Below are 20,000 nucleotides of genomic sequence, written 5' to 3'. Positions count from 1 at the left end.
GAACGCCAACATCCGTCGGAGGCTGCGGTGCGGCGAGCGGCGCCCGTATTAAAATGCATACATAGCGGTGACATCGCTGACGCGTGGAGGGACCGGCTCCCGGCGGGCCGATCCGCCGTCGTCTGGGGGGAAGGGGGGCTGCCTGGGGTGGGTTTGTCATGGTGGGTCGTCCTACACACGCCGTCCTCCACATCATCTGAAGGACGCTGCCGGCCGACCGGGGAAATCATCGGGCGTCGCGACGAGACGAGACGCGACGCTTTGCGTTCCAAGAGAAAAACCACAACAAATGTACGAACTCATGCATACTGCACACCGGGGCGGAGACGCGGAGGCTGCTATAGGGCGCGTTCGCACGGAAACCCTTTCAGGCGCTTTCAGATTTACAGAACTTTGTTGCCTCTCAGCAGTGGCATGAAATCGTCTATGTATATGGATACGTCTATGAGATGTGTGGCTCACATCGAAAATATCTAACCCGGACACTCTAACCTCCCCCAAACATACCCAAACTCCAACACCTAACCCATGTCATATCCAATCCCGAAAATCAACCCTAACCTACACTCCTTACCCTATCCCTCTAACCACAGTATTACCCAAACACTAAACCACCATCCAAACCCTAACTCTGTCCTAGTCCCCAAACCCTAAACTACCCTCCTTACCCTAAACGACCCTGTCCTAGACCCCTAACCCTAACTCTGTCCTAGTCCCCAACTCTAAACTAACCTCCTAACCCTAAACTACCCTGTCCTTGGCCCCTAACCCTAAACCACCCTCCTTACCCTAAACTACCCTGTCCTAGTCCCCTAACCCTAAACTACTCTCCGAACCCTAAACTACCCTCCTAACCCTAAACTACCCACCTAACCCTGTCCTAGGCCCCTAACCCTAAACTACCCTCTAGACCCAAAGTCTCGGGCCCTAGCTTACCTACTCTCCTAACCCTAACCCTCTCCTAGGCCCCTTACCCTCTCCCAACCTACTATAGCCCTGACCCTACTCTCCTAACCCTGACCCTATATCCCTCCTTCCCTTGCCCCCTAGCTCCCATGAAAGAAGACATCTTTGTGGACAAGAGGAGCCTACAGATGATCAGGAGGAACCAGGGACTGAAACGGGGCCCTCTCTGATCAAATTAAATGGATTCCCTCCTGGGCCGGCCTGGCTAGGCGGTATTGTCAGAGGCCTTAGATTAAGTCTCCACCGAACGCTTTTCATAACTAATGTCCAAAACTATTTACATATAATACCTGCTGTGCACCACTCTGGATGTCTGATAACTAAACAAGAAGAATCCTATAAAATAATCCGCACACCGACCGAGGAAACGTTCAGCTCTCATATTCGTTTTTCTTCTACACAAATAATTATAAGATCTGTTTACCGGTAAGTGTTTATCAATGCATAACTTAGCGGTGTAGCGAACAGAGAGAGAGAGCTCCGATAAGGGCTGCGTATACACCGCCATATATTGTCGCCACAGCCCTTGAGATAAACACCAACGTGTCGACGTGTGACAGCGGCGGAGCCGAGAGATACGGCGGAGATTCTCTCTGATTGGAATCCACTGCAGAGGAATATAGACGGATGTGAGAGGTATGAAGCAACGGGAGCGGGCGGCTGACGTTCTGGTTTATAGGACTGAACGCTAGATTAAATTAAGATAGCGCTTATAAATTAATCATTCGGTGTGCGCTCGCTGTTGTCCAGGTAGTCGAAGCAATTTATGAAACACCCCCAAAGGAAGGCTTTTAATTTGAGAATCTGAACAAACAAATCAGCTCCGTGTTTGTTCCTGTGTCATAGAAGTGTCTGGAGACGCTGGCTCTGTGCAGGTCTGGTCGGCTGTTGATACCAGGGTTTGACTAGAACATGTCCTGCAGAACTCTGGAGGGATGCTCTTCATGTCTGTAAGGGTAAAACACAACTCTGGAAGGAGTAAGTTGTGGTTTCAATACACACTTGTTCAGAGCATAGCCTTTCATACGGGGAATGGGTTAACCTTGATTGTCAGTGCTTGGTTCTATGAACATCCTCACTGTACCAACAGCGATATATTGTTGTTCTTCTTTCTTCTGACAAATGTACGTATTTTAAGTCGCTTTGGATATAAGCCTCAGCTAAATGCCCTACGTGTTAATGTAAATATCTAAAAGGAGTAAGATGTGGGTTACAGTTTGAAGCAAGGAGTCCCCCTCCACCATCATCACCATCATCATCTGATACATCATCACCCAGGTCCAAGCCACTGTGCTCCCCACTGAAGGCCACAGGGGTAAGGATCAGCGAGGGACAGATCTCCATCGATTTGTGGACAGAGTTCCCAGAATGCCTGTAACACGTACGTAGGCTAGCTCTGCTCTCTGGTACAGCGCCTCCCTCATAACGTTATCTCTGAGATGGAAATGACAAGAGGTACTTGTATAGTACAATATGCTAGCCTGGCTATACCAATGCTGCCTTGCGCGCAGTTTCATTTCGCTCTGCCAGGCAGCCTGGCTTCCATGGATCCGAATTTCGCCTGAGATAGGGAACCAATCACAGAACCGGGAGAGACGGCAAGACGATGACGACGTCTATTCGACACACCCTTCTTCCTCATCGAATTTCTGTCGCTCTACATACGTCCTCTGGTATAATTGATACGATTGGCTATGAGCTACGTACAGACTCATATGATAGACATTCGTAGCGCCCAATAAACGGCTCCGGGCAATCGTAAACCACACCTCAAATATGAGAAAATGAATGTGTGGTTCCCAGACCTTCTCAATGTAGACCGAGATGAGGTCTGGCGTTAGCCAGGCTAACAATACGCAGTATTATTACTGTACTATGTTATAGACACAATATTGTACTACACTATAGATACTGTTCAATATTATAGAAACAATACTTTACTAGATTATAGATACTGTACTCGATTATAGATACTGTACTAGATTATAGACACACAATACTGTACTAGACTATAGATACTGTAGGCCTACGTATTATAAACACAATACTGTACAAGACTAAAGATGCTTTTGGACTATACTATTGGTACTATCCTATAGATACAATACCGTACTATATTCTAGATACCATACTATATTATAGTTAATTTACTGTACTTGTATAGATAGATAGATACCTATAGGCCTACTACAGGTAGTATGGTATACTCGCCCTGTCTCTTTAGAACTCATTATACTATACAATACTATCGGTACTACCGCATCCTCGCCCTGCCTCCCCAGTACTCATTGATGAGTCCTCCCTATAGATAATACTATACTATACGATAGTATAGTATACTCTCGGTGCTACAGTATCCCCCCCCCCCTGTCCTCTCCCTCTGATCCACCAGGAGGGGACCAGAGCAGACAGTGTGAGCATCGCTGATGCTGCTGCGCTCTTCAACTTTAATCAAAAGTACCTCCTCCCCCCTCTCATAATAATAGGCCAGTGAGCATGCAGGAGGTGGACTCCACATCAATCACTCCCCACATTTCACACCAGCGCAATAAATATGCTAATGAGCGCAGGCCAGTGTCTCACGCTTCGAGATCCCGGAGAGAAAAAAAAAGAACGAGAAGAAAAGTGTATTAATTGCCCATGGCCAGAGCAGCGGTATTACAGTGGCCAATGATTATACAACGTGTGAGTGATTTTCATATATTAAGCGGACCTGCCGCTTTGGGCCAAAATAAAGTAAAAGGAGTCGAACGAGAGAATCGGGTCAAATTCATCAACCAATGAACAGGCAAAGGGTAATGACAAAAGGCCGGCCAAATGCTTTCCATTACAAAGGAAAACACATTCTCAGATCCTAATCTTAAAAAGGCAGAGGAATTGTATTAATTAATTAACTTATAATAACGTGTTTCACGTCGGCATGACTTTACTCCTTTTGAATTATAGTAATATGCCCTGGGGGTGGAACTGGCATTTAGGTGCAGTGTTAAGGCTTTTATTAAAACACGTCCTGTTGACAGACTGGAGACTGTGAATGCAGGCAGACTTTTTGTCAAACATGTTGCCTTGCCTTGCCGTTAAAGTGGATTTAGGCCTTTGACAACATTCAGGGAGTATTTAGCTTCCTTAATTGATATATTTCTCATTAAAATAGTGTCAGCTAGTATAGTGTCCTCTACTAGCTAGGAACTCATAGTAGAGATGTGAAAGGTTAGATAAGCTGACACTAGTTGCTATTTATTAAGTATTTTAAGCTGCCACTTTTATCAAAGCCACTTACGGTGAATTGTAAGCTACAGGTCAAGTAGCAGGTAGGGGTCAGGGGTCGTCCTGTGCCTGGCCTCCTACAGGTTAGAGTTTGGAAATGTGAATTGAACCCAGAACCTTTTCTGGGAGGGACACCCAATGCACTGTCCTCAAAAACAAATCGATGTGGAAGTTAATCATCAAGTGCAACAGAGATAAAACTAAAAACAATTGGACGTGTACAACCCGGGGTTTGGCTCATAAATGTGTTTTAAATGCACATATAGTCTCTGTGGGCGGTTTGCCTGGGCGGTTTAATGCTGTAATCCGTGTCACATAGATTTACATTGATTACCTGGTGGTGTGTTTGCCTTGCAAATCTCTGCCTTAATCAAGGCATTTTGTTTGGCTAAACAAGGATTACTCAGATTAACAACAAGAGCGTTATCTTCTTCCAACAGACACCACCATCGCTTGATCATAGCTAATAGTTTTAGCTTAATTCATGACAACGTTTGCAGAGTCATTGCTTATTTTTATGAACTAATTGATTCTGTTAACGTCTGCGTATTTCAGAGGAAGGAGAATGACTTTGGGGTCTGCGGTGTGGCGAGCGTTCTCTTACGCTCCTGTGTGGTTTATTACTTTGCGATGCTGGTGCTAACTTTGTGAAGTGTAGTTAGCAGGTATGCTGTGGTCTGCATGGGAGACAGCTTTGTATCACGGAGAGCCTGGAAGACCAGTCGAGGTAGTTTGGGTCAGGGTCGGCTGCTTCATGCACAACTGCACCGACTATGACCTCGGAATACATATGGATGGAGGTATTTCCAGAAAATGAACAAGCAATACGAATAAGTTCAAGAGATCTCTCATGGGACTCCCCATTGATGCAGCAATCATAACTTGGCATGGATAAGCTGTTTCACACGGTGATTCAGAGAGTCGAGGACACTCAGAGACGTTCCAAAGAAATGTACCTTGAGAATAAGATGATGTGCTCGACATTATTTGCACTCAACTTTCTATGGCAGATTTCTCCAGAGCTCAGAGCTTACCCCGTTACAGAACTCTGTGTGAGCTCATTTATTTTAAAGGGCCGCTGATTTTAACTTCTCCTCCCAAGGGGGTGATTTAGGATTTAGGATGTGGCTTCTTCCATCTCCCGGTCTCACCGCTACAGAGGAAGAGCTTGTTAGGTTGTGTGCTGTCCACGTCTCATACTTCTGATGAGAAAGTAGTGTACAGACATATATGTGGGCGGCACGTGGCTCAGGAGGTAGGGCAGGTCGGCTGGTAACCCCAAGGTTGCTGGTTCGATCCCCGGCTCCTCCTAGCTGAGTATCGAGGTGTCCCTGAGCAAGACGCCTCACCCTCACTGCTCCCGACGAGCTGGCTGTCGCCCTGCGTGGTTGACACCGCCGTCGGTGTGTGAAAGTGTGCATGAATGGGTGAATGTTAGGCAATATTGTCAAATGCTTTGAGTGGCAACTGGTTAGAAGAGTTCTGTATAAATGCAGTCCATCTTCAGAGGGGAAGGTATGAGGAGGGCCTTGTAGGGACGAGGCGCTGCCCAGAGAGGCCCTGGACACAGCCTGGATACCGTCGGACAGGGAGAGATGGGACTTGTAGTCTTTTACTGGTCTCTGAACTACAGTAAGGTAAAGTCCACCTCGGAGTGTTCTCATTGGTCAGAATCTCTCTCAGGTCGGTACCAGGTGCTGTTAATGAGCTAATAATAAGAACTTCTTGAGAACAATAAGTTCAGCCCCTTGCTTTAGTAACTGGTTTACTCTTTATTTAGGAGGGTTTCCCCATAATGGTGAAGTTTGAACTAGTAGAGGTCAAAGGTCACCACCATGGCGTAGGTCATGAATGATCCAGGATCAGATGAGAGGATGAATTTAGAGCTCCAACTGGTTTCTGAGGACCAAATGGGTCGCCATAGCTCCACCGCATACCAAACGTACCCAAAGTGTCACCCCGCCGATTACACCTCCAATCTGAGAGTACTTTCAAACTCATGAAGACGTCATCACAATTTCTACAGCTAAATATAAAGGTGGTTATTTTTGATTAAAAACAATAAAAACCCAACAACCGTGGACACCACATCCTGAGAGAAAGCTTCACTCGAGTCGAGTCCCATGTCAATAGAGAAAATAGATGAGTTTTATGGTTATTTTAATTTTGCCTTTAGCTGAGCAGTGAAAATGTTCTCAAGACGTCCATTTTATAGCAATTACAAAATGCTTCCAGTTTTCCTCTGACCCAAAAGAAGATCAGGAAAGAGTTTTGTGTGCAGTGAATACCACAACATGTTTATCGTGTTCATATCCTAAAGTAAAGCCACCTTCCATAAATCCAAGACAATATTGTATTCATAAATTTATAGGAAGCCTACGTCACAGGATTATGCACTTCTAAAAGTGTTTTATTATGCAGTCTTGCTTGTCATAAGCTTATTTGAAACGAGTCTCTAGACAATCAGAGCACATATCACTGTCCGCATCGGAGACCGTCAATGCCTGGAAAATGTATTGATTCATCTGACATAAACATTAATGACGTGGATGCGATATCACTGAAGCCCACACAGCGTTTGTAGTGTTTGTGCTGAAGTTTATTTGGCAACTGTTTTTCTACTTATTTTAAACACAATAATACAAACTAGCACAGTGAGGAACCACACAAACAGAATAAATACAAAAGTTTGGTTTGTTTGCAATAATCGTCTTATCTGTATTTAAATCGAGAGTATTTTTATTTTTTTCAAAGGTGGTCGATATTCAAACCCTGAATACTGTTCAAGTAAACCGTGGACTGCTCTGTACAACTGTGTGTTATTGTTTAATACCTTTCAAAGTCATTATTCATATTTAGGTTTTGTGTTGTCCTTTTAAAGGCAAACCTGTGTGCTGGGTACCAAATCATTAACATTACAGAGAGGAGATAAATATCGATCGGTTCTTCACAATGCACCCTGGCCCTGAGAGAAGGCATTTGGTCAAATGATCATCGGTTAATACACATGAGAAATGGGTTTAATTAGTCGATAACTCTTAAAAAAAAGTTAACATTTGAATGTTTTGGCCCATATAAGACTGATGTTAACATAAAAAACAATATATTATAGGAAATGTGGAAAATCATTTTCGTTAAATGTTTTATGGCCCAGAGACTGTAATGATGAAATAACGTTCTGCTTTTCATCTAATATATTAATTTAAGAGTAGATAAATAAATAAATACCTGCATAAATAGGCCACATAAAGAAATACATAAATAAATAAATAGCCCAAATAAATACATAAATAAAGCGCAAACTATGACTAAATAAATAATATAAATAACGCATCTTTAAAACATACATTAACAAATTATTTCAGAAGATATAGCATTACATTTGCCTTTCATTCTTTTTTCTTATTATTATCAATCCCGTTTTATCCGGTTCGGTGCTGTGGTCAATTCCCGGTGGTCCGGTTCTGTCGAGCCCCGGTTGTCCAGTTCGGTCGAGTCCCCGGTGCTCCAGTTCAGTCGAGTCCCCGTTGCTCCGTTTCGGTCGAGTCCCCGGTGGCCCGTTTCTGTCGAGTCCCCGGTGTTCCTGTTTCGGTCGAGTACCCGGCGCTAAGGTTCTGTCGAGTCCCGGTTGTCCGGTTCTGTCGAGTCCCCGGTGTTCCCGCGGTCCTGCTGCTACCAGACGGTCCCCTCGCTGACCTCGGAGGATGGCTGGGACAGCTGGTTCGTGTATCCGTTCTCGCTGAGCGACAGAACCGTGAACGGGGTCCCGGACGAACCACACATGTCGCTGGACACGCTGCGCATGGAGCCGGGCCCCATGGACCCGGGGCCGTTGGATCCGGGCCCGTTAGGCTCTGGACTCGGCGAGTCCGCGGCGTGGTGGTGGTGGGAGGCCGACATGATGTCCGAGTAGCACGGGACGTCCTGGTGCCCGGGGTGTTGGTGCTGGTGGTGGGGGTGTTGGTGGTGGTGGTGGTGCTGCGGGTCCATGCCCCCCAGCGGGGTGCCGGTGGGGACGGAGGAGGGGACGTACCCCAGGTCTGCGGGGGTCTGGGCCTGGGAGGACGGGGGGCCCTGATAGTACTCGTAGTTTCCCCCGGAGCCGTAGTACTCACCTGGGTAGTCTGGAGGGTCGGGACAGACGGAGGAAACGGAATTAAAGACGAGTATTTAATCATGTATCTCTGCATCTCATGCGTAATAGAACTGCGTCACTAAAACGTACCCAAATACATTCTGAAAACGATTTTCGTTTTAGTTTTTAACATAAGACAAAGGAATAGCGGTCGTGTTTATTCCACGTGACGCCAATCCAATGAACAATACGGACTTTAGCGTTCAGTCCACCTTGGTGAAAAAGAAAATTTCATCAAACGTGCGCGTAAAATACAAACGATTCCAAATAAACTCCGGTTGACCAAAAGGCGTCTTCCTTTTGGTCAAACGGAGTTTATGTGGTATCCTTGTTTGGTTGTTTTTTCATTTCAGCGGGGTCCGCGGAGATACCCCAAGGGAGCCGGGGTCCACAACCCACCTGCATAGTAGGAGAAGGGCCCCCCGGCCAGAAGCTCCCCGGGCTCCATGCGCTCCCCGAGGCTCCGCATCCTGCGCGGGCTCCGGAAGAACGCGTGTCGCCTCGCGCCCAGCGCGCTGAGCTGCTTCATGCGGCGCTCCTTGGAGCGGCGGTTCTGGAACCATACCTGGAGAGACACAGAGTCAAGGTTAATATAGATATTAATATAGATATTCATGTGTTTCTCGAACCATACCTGGAGAGACACAGAGTCACGGTTAATATAGATATTAATATAGATATTCATGTGTTTCTTGAACCACTGCTGGGGAGACATAGAGTCCCGTTTAATATATATATATATATATATATATATATATATATATATATATATATATATATATAGTTCCGGTGTCATAGTCATCATAATGACACCGGAACAACAAGGTTAATATAATAATAGTTTATAAAGGTTTATATTTAATATTAAGTATAGTTTTTCCTTCAGGTTTATCCCTGAAGGATAATATATATATATATATATATATATATATATATATATATATATAGTCATCATAATGAAACCGGAACAACCAGGTTAATAGACTACTTAATATATTATATTAGAAAGGTTTATATTTAATATTAAGTATAGTTTTTCCTTCAGGTTTATCCCTGTAACACTGATTGTTAACAACAATATTATTAATAATAGCCCCGGGCATCACAATAGTATAACCATTGTTATGGGTTAGAAAATGTTCTTAATTTAGACTGTGGATTATGGCAAAAATATCATACAAAAATAATAAATTGTGTGTGTGTGGGTGCCGCGTGCGTGCTTGCGTGTGTTTGTGCGTCTGTGTGTATGCATGCGTTTCTGTTTGTGTGTGCGTGTGTGTGTGTGTGTGTGTGTGTGTGTGTGTGTGTGTGTGTGTGTGTGTGTGTGTGTGTGTGTGTGTGTGTGTGTGTGTGTGTGTGTGTGTGTGTTTATGTACGTGCGTGCGTGCCTGTGTGTGTGTGTGTGTGTGTGTGTGTGTGTGTGTGTGTGTGTGCGTGCGTGCGTGCGTGTCTGTGTGTGTGTGCGTATGTGCGTGTGTGTGTGTGTGTGTGTGTGTGTGTGTGTGTGCGTGTGTGTGTGTTCGAGAGAGCGAGCTTTATTTTGCACCTCCTCTGTTTATTTTTTTTCCGCTAAGCTTCCACCTGTTCTAATCGTTAATTGGCGTGACGTCACATCCGCCTCGTCACCGAGCGCCCCCCTCGTACCTGGATGACCCGCATGTTGAGCCCCGTCTCCTGAGCCAGCTGCTCCCGGATGTGGCGCGTGGGTTTCGGCGTGGCCGCGAACGCCGCCTTGAGCGTCTCGAGCTGCTTGGCCTTGATGGTGGTCCGGGGCCCGCGCCGCTTTCCCGCCACGCTCGCCTCCTCGTTCTCGTTGTTGGCGCCCTCCTTGTCCGACAGCGGGCCGCCCTCCGACTCCTTGCCGTCGTCAGCCAGCGGGTCCTGCGGGTCCGGGGAGAGACTCGGGTCGCTGCACGTCGTCACTACGGAGGAAGACAAACACACGATGTTAAGTTAGGTATTATGGATTGTTCTATTATGTTATGTTATGTATTATGTATTGCTATATGATGTTATATTACTTGTGATGTTATATTATGTATTATGTATTGTTTTATTATGTTTTATTATATATTGTGTATTATGTTATATAGGCTACAATATGTATTGATACTGTGTCGTTACTTTACCACGTCTGAGAGGACACACTACAACCCATAATAATCATAATAATAATAATGATGATAATAATAATGATAAATAATAATAAAAAATATTATAATAGGCCTATACATTATAATAAATATTTTCAAACTAATATTTAATAATATCGGAGGATACATTTAATCTGGAATAATAATAATAATAATAATTTACTCATAATATTTATACTAATCAAATAAAATGAATATAGGCAACAAAATACTACTACTAATATTAATGATATTATTAATATAACGCTAATTATGTTATCTATATATTCATATCTGATACAATAGTCCTCACGATAGCGTTATCCTCCCTTAGTGAACAAAGGGGTTCGGGGTTCGGGGTTCTAGTCCGGGTAGGGGTTCGAGTCTCACCTGACAGCAGCACGGTGTCGCGGCCCTGGCTGTTCTGGTAGTCCTCCTTGCAGATGAACTTGAGCTCGTCCAGGACGTACAGCTCCTCGCCCGTGGACAGCTGCTTGTTGCACATGACGCACGTGAAGCAGCCCAGGTGGAACACCTTGCTCTGCGCGCGCCGCACCAGGTCGCTGGGGGAGATGCCCTCAGAGCAGCCGCCACACTTTGTGCCAAACCTCCTGGAGCCAAGAAACACAGGAGGAGGAGACGATACTCAATTATACATTTACATTAAGGGCGTTTAGCGGACGCTTTTATCCAAATCGACTTACAATTTGTCTGAAGAAAGAAAAACAATATATCGCTGTCGGTACAATAAGGATGTTCATAGAACCAAGTGCCAAGCACTTACAATCGTTAGGTTAACCCATTCCCTGTATGCAACAAAGATAGCTAGGATAAGATGCTACACAATGCTAAGTACTATTTTTAACACGATAATTGCGTACATTAAATGCCAGGACGTACAATAATTGCGTAAAAGGGGGGAGGGGAGATGAACATGGTGAAACTCAAATAATACACCACGTTAAGGGGGGAAACCTGGATGGAATATGTAGAATATTCACGTACAATTACAGTTCAAAACAGTACAAAATGATTGCAACTGAGAGACTGACGCACAGAGTAGTAGTTCAGATTGTTCACCTATTTTTCACATTTCATGCAACTTCGTTTAACTGGGCCTGATTGCAGGATTCTGCATTGAATTGGAAGGAATTATCTGATTTAGATATACATTGCTATTTTCATTTTTCAAATTTCAAATCTTTCGTTTTCGTATAGAGAAAGCAACGTGTAGGTCCGTTTATAAAAACATGCATTCACAGCTGGACAACAAATATCTTACAAATGTTAAAAATTAATTGAGTAGGCTACTAGTGAGATTACATGTAGGCCTACATGTGGTTGTTGTTGTCGTCGTTGTGTCGTGGTGGTAATACGTTGGTAAACTAATAGCGTCGGTGACAGACGTCTCTACATACAGCAGAACGCTTTATACATCAAACATCATACATAATATACCATACATCATATTTCATACATCATATATCATATATAAGGCTTATGTACAGCAGCCAACAGTGTAAACAAAGGACCATTCGGATGATTCTGTCTCAACGGGCCATAGAATACCTTCATCGATGTAAACACAGGCCCGACCTCTTATCATTCATCCAAAGAAATTCCTACTCCTGGAAACATTGGATCCAAAATGATTGCCACGACCAACCTATTAACCGGCTGTTTCTTTTCCTCTTTCCTTCCTTCAGCCTAACCAACGTGTCTACGACATTTACGCTCGACATGAACACACACGCACACGCACACGCACACACACACACACACACACACACACACACACACACACACACACACACACACACACACACACACACACACACACACACACACACACACACACACACACACACACACACACACACACACACACACACACACACACACCTCCACGCGTCGAGGCTCACCTGAAGAAGTCCGTCTTGCAGTAGAGTCTCCCGTCTCTAGAAAAACACTTCTCGGTCAAATTGCTTTTGCACTCGCAGCACGTCACGCACTTGACGTGCCAGGTCCGGTCCAGAACTTTGAGCAGGAACCTGTCCAGGATGGGCCTGTCGCACCCCGCGCAGTGCACCATGGCGACGCGTCTCCGCCACAGGTAGAGACGGAGTCGCTGTTTATCTGCGGTGTCTGAAGCGTTTCACAGCCGGCTGTATTTTACGCGCCGTAATGTCCTGATCCGTCCAGCGGGGGCTCGGGTTAAAGGGTCCGTCTGGTGCTCCGGGAACCGCCGTGTATCCCCATGGAGATCACAGGAGCGCTGTCACCGTCCGTCCCGTCAGAGGCTGCTCTGCGTGTCGCCACCCTCCACCAAGAGGTCCATGTCCGGTGAGACGCTGAGCCGAGGGACGGGAGAACCGATCAACAAATCAACAAATCCGAAACCGGGCATTTCTGTAGAAACCGAGGAAGAGGCCCGCTCTGAAACAAGAAGTTCCCACGATGAAGAAAGAAAGGTGCGACTTCAGAGAAGGAAGAAATAAATGATCGGGCGCACATGAAAACCCGGCGGTGTTTGCGTGTGCTCCTGCCTCCTCTGACAGCATCAGGACGCGGTTAATCTGTTGGAATTAAAACCCAGACGCGCGCCTCATCATCGCACCTCGCGAGAGGAAATGTCAGCCCGAGCGGCGGCGGGCATCGACCAGAGGACGTCGGGGCGCGTGGGAGCCTGCTCGGTTATATGCCCGTGACGTCACACCGGGGAACGAGCCAATGGGCAGCCGGCAGTGGGACGCAGCAGAAGTCTTTGCCTAGAAAGCAGAACCTCCTCGACCACGTTGTATAGTAGAATACTGCTTTTGCTTTCAACTCGTGTCTGTGTTGTGTTGTGTTGTGTTGTGTTGTGTTGTGTTGTGTTGTGTTGTGTTGTGTTGTGGTGTGTGTGTGTGTGTGTGTGTGTGTGTGTGTGTGTGTGTGTGTGTGTGTGTGTGTGTGTGTGTGTGTGTGTGTGTGTGCGCGTTTGTGTGTGTCTGTGTTTGTGTGTGTCTGTGTTTGTGTGTGTGTGCTTTATTGAACTGCTTATTTTTTTGTTAATTTTACCATGATATAATGAAATTCGTTGATTTGGCTTTTGAAGTGTAACTTTAAGGAGTGACTGTTTCTTAAACTTCACTGTTACGGTCCATAGTTTGGGAATTTAAAATAGATGCGCTCATCTTGCATTATTTACTACAAGATGAACGACTAGCATTTTGCCTTTCAACACCGCCGGAAGATCTGACATATACTATGAAATATGCACCAAATATAAAGCACGACTTTAAGGTAAAGGTAATTTGGTTCTGAAAGCCTCGTCTCAAAGGGCGCGTCTTGGGTCAAGGTCCTTAAAGGCGCGTCTTGGGTCAAGGTCCTTAAAGGCACGTCTTGGGTCAAGGTCCTTAAAGGCAAGTCTTGGGTCAAGATCCTTAAAGGCCTATTCATTCAGGCGTTAACTGTCGATTCAAGAATTCGAATATTGTCTGATAGCAGTGACTTAACACGTTTGCACAGATTAGGAAATTATTCTGATCCTTATCCTGTATTGAATCAACACCGATTTAGGATATACTTTAAACGATGTGGAATATGCTGCTTTAATGAGAACTAAGGCCTAGTTATTTCGTCTGGCCCAAGTCATATAGGAACGGATTTCTGTTTTTACTATATTATTATAATAATAGGAAATGTATTATTGCCGTTATTATTTGTATTGTTATTAATAATAGTAGTAATAATGGTACTGTTATCAGGGCGCGAGAGCATCTGTCTAGAAGGGAGGTGTGCGCGCGCAGAACCCAATCTCTCCACACACAGATGAACGCTCCACACACATTATTTCATCATTCCGCGAGCGGAGGGGGAGAGAATGGGACAAAGATCACTAATGGTTCCAACATGTAGCGATGGTGGACTGCTTTGAAGATGTTATCGTGCCCGCGCGTCCCCCCCCCCCCCTTCCCCCGTGCACACGCACAGCCCTGCGGGTCACTGATAGCGGGTACCCGGGGAAATCTACCCCTCCAAGCCCATAAAACCCAAACAGAGGCGTACGGCGGCCGTTTATTTCATGATCCTGTTCTGATTAATATATGGCCAGTGTTTGTGTTCTGCTCATAGCGGTTGGCCTATTATGTAGGCCTATATATATATAAGCTACCTATATATATCTCTATATCTCTCTCTCTCTATACATATATCTATATCTCTATCTCTCTCTCTCTCTCTCTCTCTCTCTCTCTCTCTCTCTCTCTCTCTCTCTCTCTCTCTCTCTCTCTCTCTCTCTCTCTCTCTCTCTCTCTCTCTATATATATATATATATATATATATATATATATATATATATATATATATATATATATATATATGTATGTATGTATAGGCTATTGTTTCTCTTATTCGGTTGTTCGGTTATTATTATAAAGCCCAGTGCGCTGCTTTTGGGCTTGTGAATTTATCCCATAAGTCAACTAGGACAAATATCAAGATAATCACTTGGTAGGCCTTTACAATAATATAATAACCTTTACAATAACCTTTACAATAATATAATATAATAACCGCGGGGTTGTGTTGTAGGTCGTTTCATGTCCTTATATGGAAGAGGAAGATAACAAATGTTTATCACACAATTCGTTTGAGGAATCAAGAGTCAGGTTTCGCAGTGTTTGTGTTTCGAGACAATGGATGGGAAACTATAAGAAAATTACTGGATGTATGATCACCTGTTCTCTGGTCTCTGTGGTGGCCTAGCAGACACACACACGCACACACACACACACACACACACACACACACACACACACACACACACACACACACACACACACTACGCACACAGACACAGACACACACGCGCGCAAGCAAGCACACGCACACACACAAATATATCCTCAATATTTAAACACACACACGCACGCACACACACACACACACACACACACACACACACACACACACACACACACACACACACACACACACACACACACACACACACACACACACACACACACACACGCACGCAAACACACCACACACGCAAACACATACAGACGCATACAAAAAGACAACGTCAATTTTTAAACAGACACACACACACACACACACACACACACACACACACACACACACACACACAAACACACATCCTGCATATCAAAATTAGTTTGACATGCAGTTATCCAGAAAAGGACATTTATTTCCTCATTTCCCGTGTTGTTGAACAAGCCTCACACAGACACCGCGTCTCAATTTAGTTTTTTAATGAATGTTGAAATTGAAATGGAAATTGTGTTTGCATCGAAAAAAAACGAACAACAGTTAGCCTACTCCCAATAAGCAACATCAGCGGTGGAGTTTATCACATGGGTCAAAATCTGAAAATACATTTAAAGAAACAAGAAACGCGTTATACTGTCCGTCATAGTAAATAGTAAATAAATATGTAATTTCTCAGTCGGAATAAGAAATGTATTCTTCAAAGCAGTACTGCAAATATACAGCTGTATATGATGCTGCGCACATCATAATGTTGATCATGATATATTCATTCGTATATATATGTTCAAACACACACACACACACACACACACACACACACACACACACACACACACACACACACACACACACACACATATCTTTATGTATACATATATATTTATATATATATATATATATATATATACACACACATATATATGTATATACACATATATATATAAACTGTATATAATATATATATATATATATATATATATATATATATATATATATATATATATATATATATATATATGATAACTAAACTGACACCTTTGTCTTCCATCAGTTCAGATAAGTAAAGGTCAGATGGGATAGCAATCTGACTATTCCACATGTACCTGACTACTTCTTATTGTTTTGTAGTGACGTGTTTTGTGCTGTTCTCCACAGGAGGAGAAGACCTGCTGCAAGAAGCATGGATGTAGCTACCCTACAGACCCTGGGTCCTCATCTCACAGACATATCTCTGATCTGTTCTCAGGTGTTCGCTACCGCAGGAGAGTTCCACGGTTCCATGGTGTAATGTAGTCCTCCCACCTGTAGGGGCAGGCCCTGCTCGCCTGAATGGTTACTTCAGGGGAAGTTTTAAAAAAGAAAGGTTGTTTTACAGGTAGTGGGGTGAACTGACCCAATGAGCTGAAAGAGTGATCTGTGAACACATCTTTATCTCTCAGAAACAATTGTGTTTTTAGACCCTAGGTCTAGAGACGAGAGATACGCCAACAAGACCAATTGACCACAGAACAGAAAACCCGTTTGACCTCTGATGAGAGAGGGTCTTCTGACGGTGGTTTGACCGGACGTTTGCTTTCATTGATTATATGACTACTGTTTCAGGTTGGTTGGGATCTCTCCATTCTGAAAAAAAACGTTAAAATCATTTTAGATTCAAGGACCTCAACCAAGAGTCAAAAACGAAAGCCCAGCTTCCTGTCATCATGAGCGTACCCAGAATGCCCCCATTTGCGTCTATTTTGATTTAAGTCACCGCTCTGATGTCTTGTTTGGACGAGACCCCGTGTGTTAGTGTGGATCCTGGGTGAGAGGTGTTGATTGGCTGGCTGGCCCTCAGAGCCCCGCCCCCAGTGGCTCTCCAGACCTCTCACAGCGCGGGAGCTGGCAGTAGCTGGCAGGGTGCTCGCTGTTTGTTTTGGGCCCCAGAAAGCATGTCATTAGTTCGTGTTAATTGCGCTAATTGCTGCTAACGAGATGAACAATCCCCCCGCTGGGACCACTCATACAAATAATTTGTAGGAAAAGTTAATTAACTACGAGGAGCTAATTAAAGCCAATTAAAGATCATCCAGTGATGCACAGGCAGGGGAAAGTTCTGGACATCAATTAACACAACAATGCACAAACATAAACATGAGAAACTGATAACTGCTTTAGAGTGCCGTAGAGTGATCCATCAAAACCTGTCCAACATCTGCAGTACACAACACCTTTATGCTGCATTTATATATAGATATATGACTTATTCATTTGTGTCTGGATTCTGATGAATGCCACACACAGGAACTCCTCTTCCCTCACTGTGTGGCCTCGGATGTCCGGACCACATGGCTGGACAGGGTATCACTGGAACAGAGAGATAGTGAAGACAAGTCAATCACAAAAAATACATCCCAACATGTTCCGTAGAACCCAAAGGAAATAATCCTCGAATCAATCGACCTGCCTAATCAATCGGCGATCATCGTCTCAATGAAACCAACAAATGCTTTTGAATCTGATTGGCTGATAGTTCAGTTCAGTCCAATGATGAGCCGTCATGGCCCCCTGAAAGACGTCATTGGTGTTTTCAATGAGCCGCTCACTAAACTCCCCAAAACCCACAGAAAGCAGGGAGGTATCCCCGACTAACGATCATTATTATATTAGTGGACTAAGTGGTTTAGACCGGGCTGATGCTGCTCCCCACAGCATAATCAATCATCTGTGGAGGAGCTGGATTTCTTCTGCTGACCACGGTGGGTTACAGTGGAACAGACACTGGTGGTTGAACTCGGCACAGGAGATCAATCCTGTATCTGTTTAAAATCGATGCAGTTATGTTATTTAAAATAGCACTAAAAGGCGTAAATAATGCAGAACGGGCCAGAGTCAGGGTTTGAAAAGGAGCGAGGGAGGGGGGAGATGGGGGTGCGGCTTCAGTTGCAGGGGTTCAGTTAAGTTGACAAGGGGGGGGGGGGGGGATTGGTGGAAGTCAGATTGGTGGCAAAACATTTTCGTGTGTGAGATCAATAATATGTTTTATACGACACACAATGTATTTATACACGTATAAATACATTGTGTGTATAAAACATATTTTGTGTGTCTGTATTTGAGATCTGTGTGTGTCCGTTGGCACTACTTTTACCTTAATGTTCCAGCTTGTAAAGATTTTGATTTATTATCCCTACAAAACTAATATTTCAACATTAAATATTTATATTTGTCCTACAGTCTTGACGTTTTGCACTTGTGGTCGTGCCTTGGTTGTAGATTTATTTAGCGCTATACATAAATAAAATATGTCATTATTATATTATTATAATTGATGGTCTCGTCCACCAAACCCGGTCAAACTTATTGTCTAATGTATGTATTTTAGACTCTCTATCTTTATAGTCACACCATGTAGTTTAATGTATATTCACCTCTCCACTCTAGTCACGCCATACAGTTTAATGTATATTAGACTGTTTCCTCCATCTTTATAGTCACACACCATACAGTTTAATGTATGATATTAACCTGCCCAGTCTATCTTTATAGTCAAACTGTAATGTATATCAGACTGTTCTCTCCATCTTTATAGTCACACACCATACAGTTTAATGGATGCGTATTAACCTGCCCGCTCTAAATTAGTGAAACTGTTTAATGTATATAAGACTGTTCTCTCCATCTTTATAGTCAAACCATTCAGTTGAATGTATATCAGACTCTTCTCTCTCTAGGTCTCCATCTGCATAGTGAAACTATACAATTTAATGTATATTAGACTCTCCTCTCTATCTTAAACGTGAACCTATATTGAAATTTCCTAGAGTCAGATGTTTATATTATCGATATGTCTATTAAACTTTCCTCTCTATCTTAAACATATACTAAACTGTTCCTAGAGTCAGATGTATATATTACCTTTATCATCTAATCTATACAGGGGCCACTCAATCTTAAACGTTAAATGTATATTAAACTGTTCTCTCTATCTTAAACGTGAAGGTATATCAAACTGTTCCTAGAGTCAGATGTGTATATTATCTATATCATCTAATGTATACTAGCCTCTCCTCTCTATCTTAAATGTTAAACGTATATTAAACTGTTCCTGGAGTCAGCTGTGTATACTATCTATATTATCTAAGGTATATTAGACTCTGCTCTCTATCTTAAACGTTAAACGTATATCAAACTGTTTTCTCCAACTTTAACGTTAGACGTATATTCATCTGTTCCTGGAGTAAGATGTGCATACTATCTAAAATATTGAATGTCTATTAGCCTCTCCTCTCTATCTTAAACATTAAACGTATATACTGTTCCTGGAGTCAGCTGTGTGTTCTATCTATATTATATAATGTATGTACGACTCTCCTCTATATCTTAAACATTAAACGTATAGACTGTTCCTGGAGTCAGCTGTGTGTTCTATCTATATTATATAATGTATGTACGACTCTCCTCTATATCTTAAACATTAAACGTATATACTGTTCCTGGAGTCAGCTGTGTGTTCTATCTATATTATATAATGTATGTACGACTCTCCTCTATATCTTAAACATTAAACGTATATCAAACTGTTCTCTTCTTAAACGTTAAACGTCCGTCAAACCCTTCCTGGAGTCAGATGTGTAACACATGCAGCCCGCCAGCGCAGTCCCATCTCACGGGGAAATAAAGGCTCGTGGACGCGAGACAGAAGCTGGAGGAGGAGGAGGAGGAGGAGGAGGAGGAGGAGGCGG

The 20,000-nt window shown here is 43.6% G+C and overlaps 1 protein-coding gene across 2 annotated transcripts; it reads right to left on the bottom strand.

Annotated features, from left to right (window-relative positions):
• Window positions 1-6,810: 6,810 nt before the first annotated feature.
• On the bottom strand, window positions 6,811-13,157 carry LOC132461069 (LIM/homeobox protein Lhx1-like). 2 transcript variants are annotated; one of them, XM_060056136.1, is made up of 5 exons: window positions 12,423-13,157; window positions 10,891-11,111; window positions 10,013-10,290; window positions 8,768-8,933; window positions 6,811-8,357 (listed from the first exon to the last, which is right to left on the bottom strand). In XM_060056136.1, exons 1-5 carry the CDS (start codon window positions 12,590-12,592, stop codon window positions 7,906-7,908), a joined length of 1,287 nt encoding a protein of 428 aa, XP_059912119.1. In that variant the 5' UTR covers window positions 12,593-13,157; the 3' UTR covers window positions 6,811-7,905. The 2 variants fall into 2 exon arrangements, with proteins under 2 accessions (XP_059912119.1, XP_059912120.1); XM_060056137.1 differs by having other exon boundaries at window positions 10,891-11,108.
• Between the last annotated feature and the right edge of the window lie 6,843 nt (window positions 13,158-20,000).

Source organism: Gadus macrocephalus, chromosome 7, assembly GCF_031168955.1.
Source record: "Gadus macrocephalus chromosome 7, ASM3116895v1".
Classification (NCBI taxonomy): Eukaryota; Metazoa; Chordata; class Actinopteri; order Gadiformes; family Gadidae; genus Gadus; species Gadus macrocephalus.
This window is presented reverse-complemented; position numbering and strand designations above follow the sequence as displayed.

Bases quoted from the DNA above. Each gene is read 5' to 3' on its own strand.
- LOC132461069 (XM_060056136.1), bottom strand. From the start codon at position 12,592: ATGGTGCACTGCGCGGGGTGCGACAGGCCCATCCTGGACAGGTTCCTG. The intron at 10,291-10,890 runs GTGAGACTCGAA...CTTCCTCCGTAG, and splicing joins CGACACCGTGCTGCTGTCAG to TGACGACGTGCAGCGACCCG. The intron at 8,358-8,767 runs GTGGGTTGTGGA...CCGACCCTCCAG, and splicing joins GCCCTTCTCCTACTATGCAG to ACTACCCAGGTGAGTACTAC.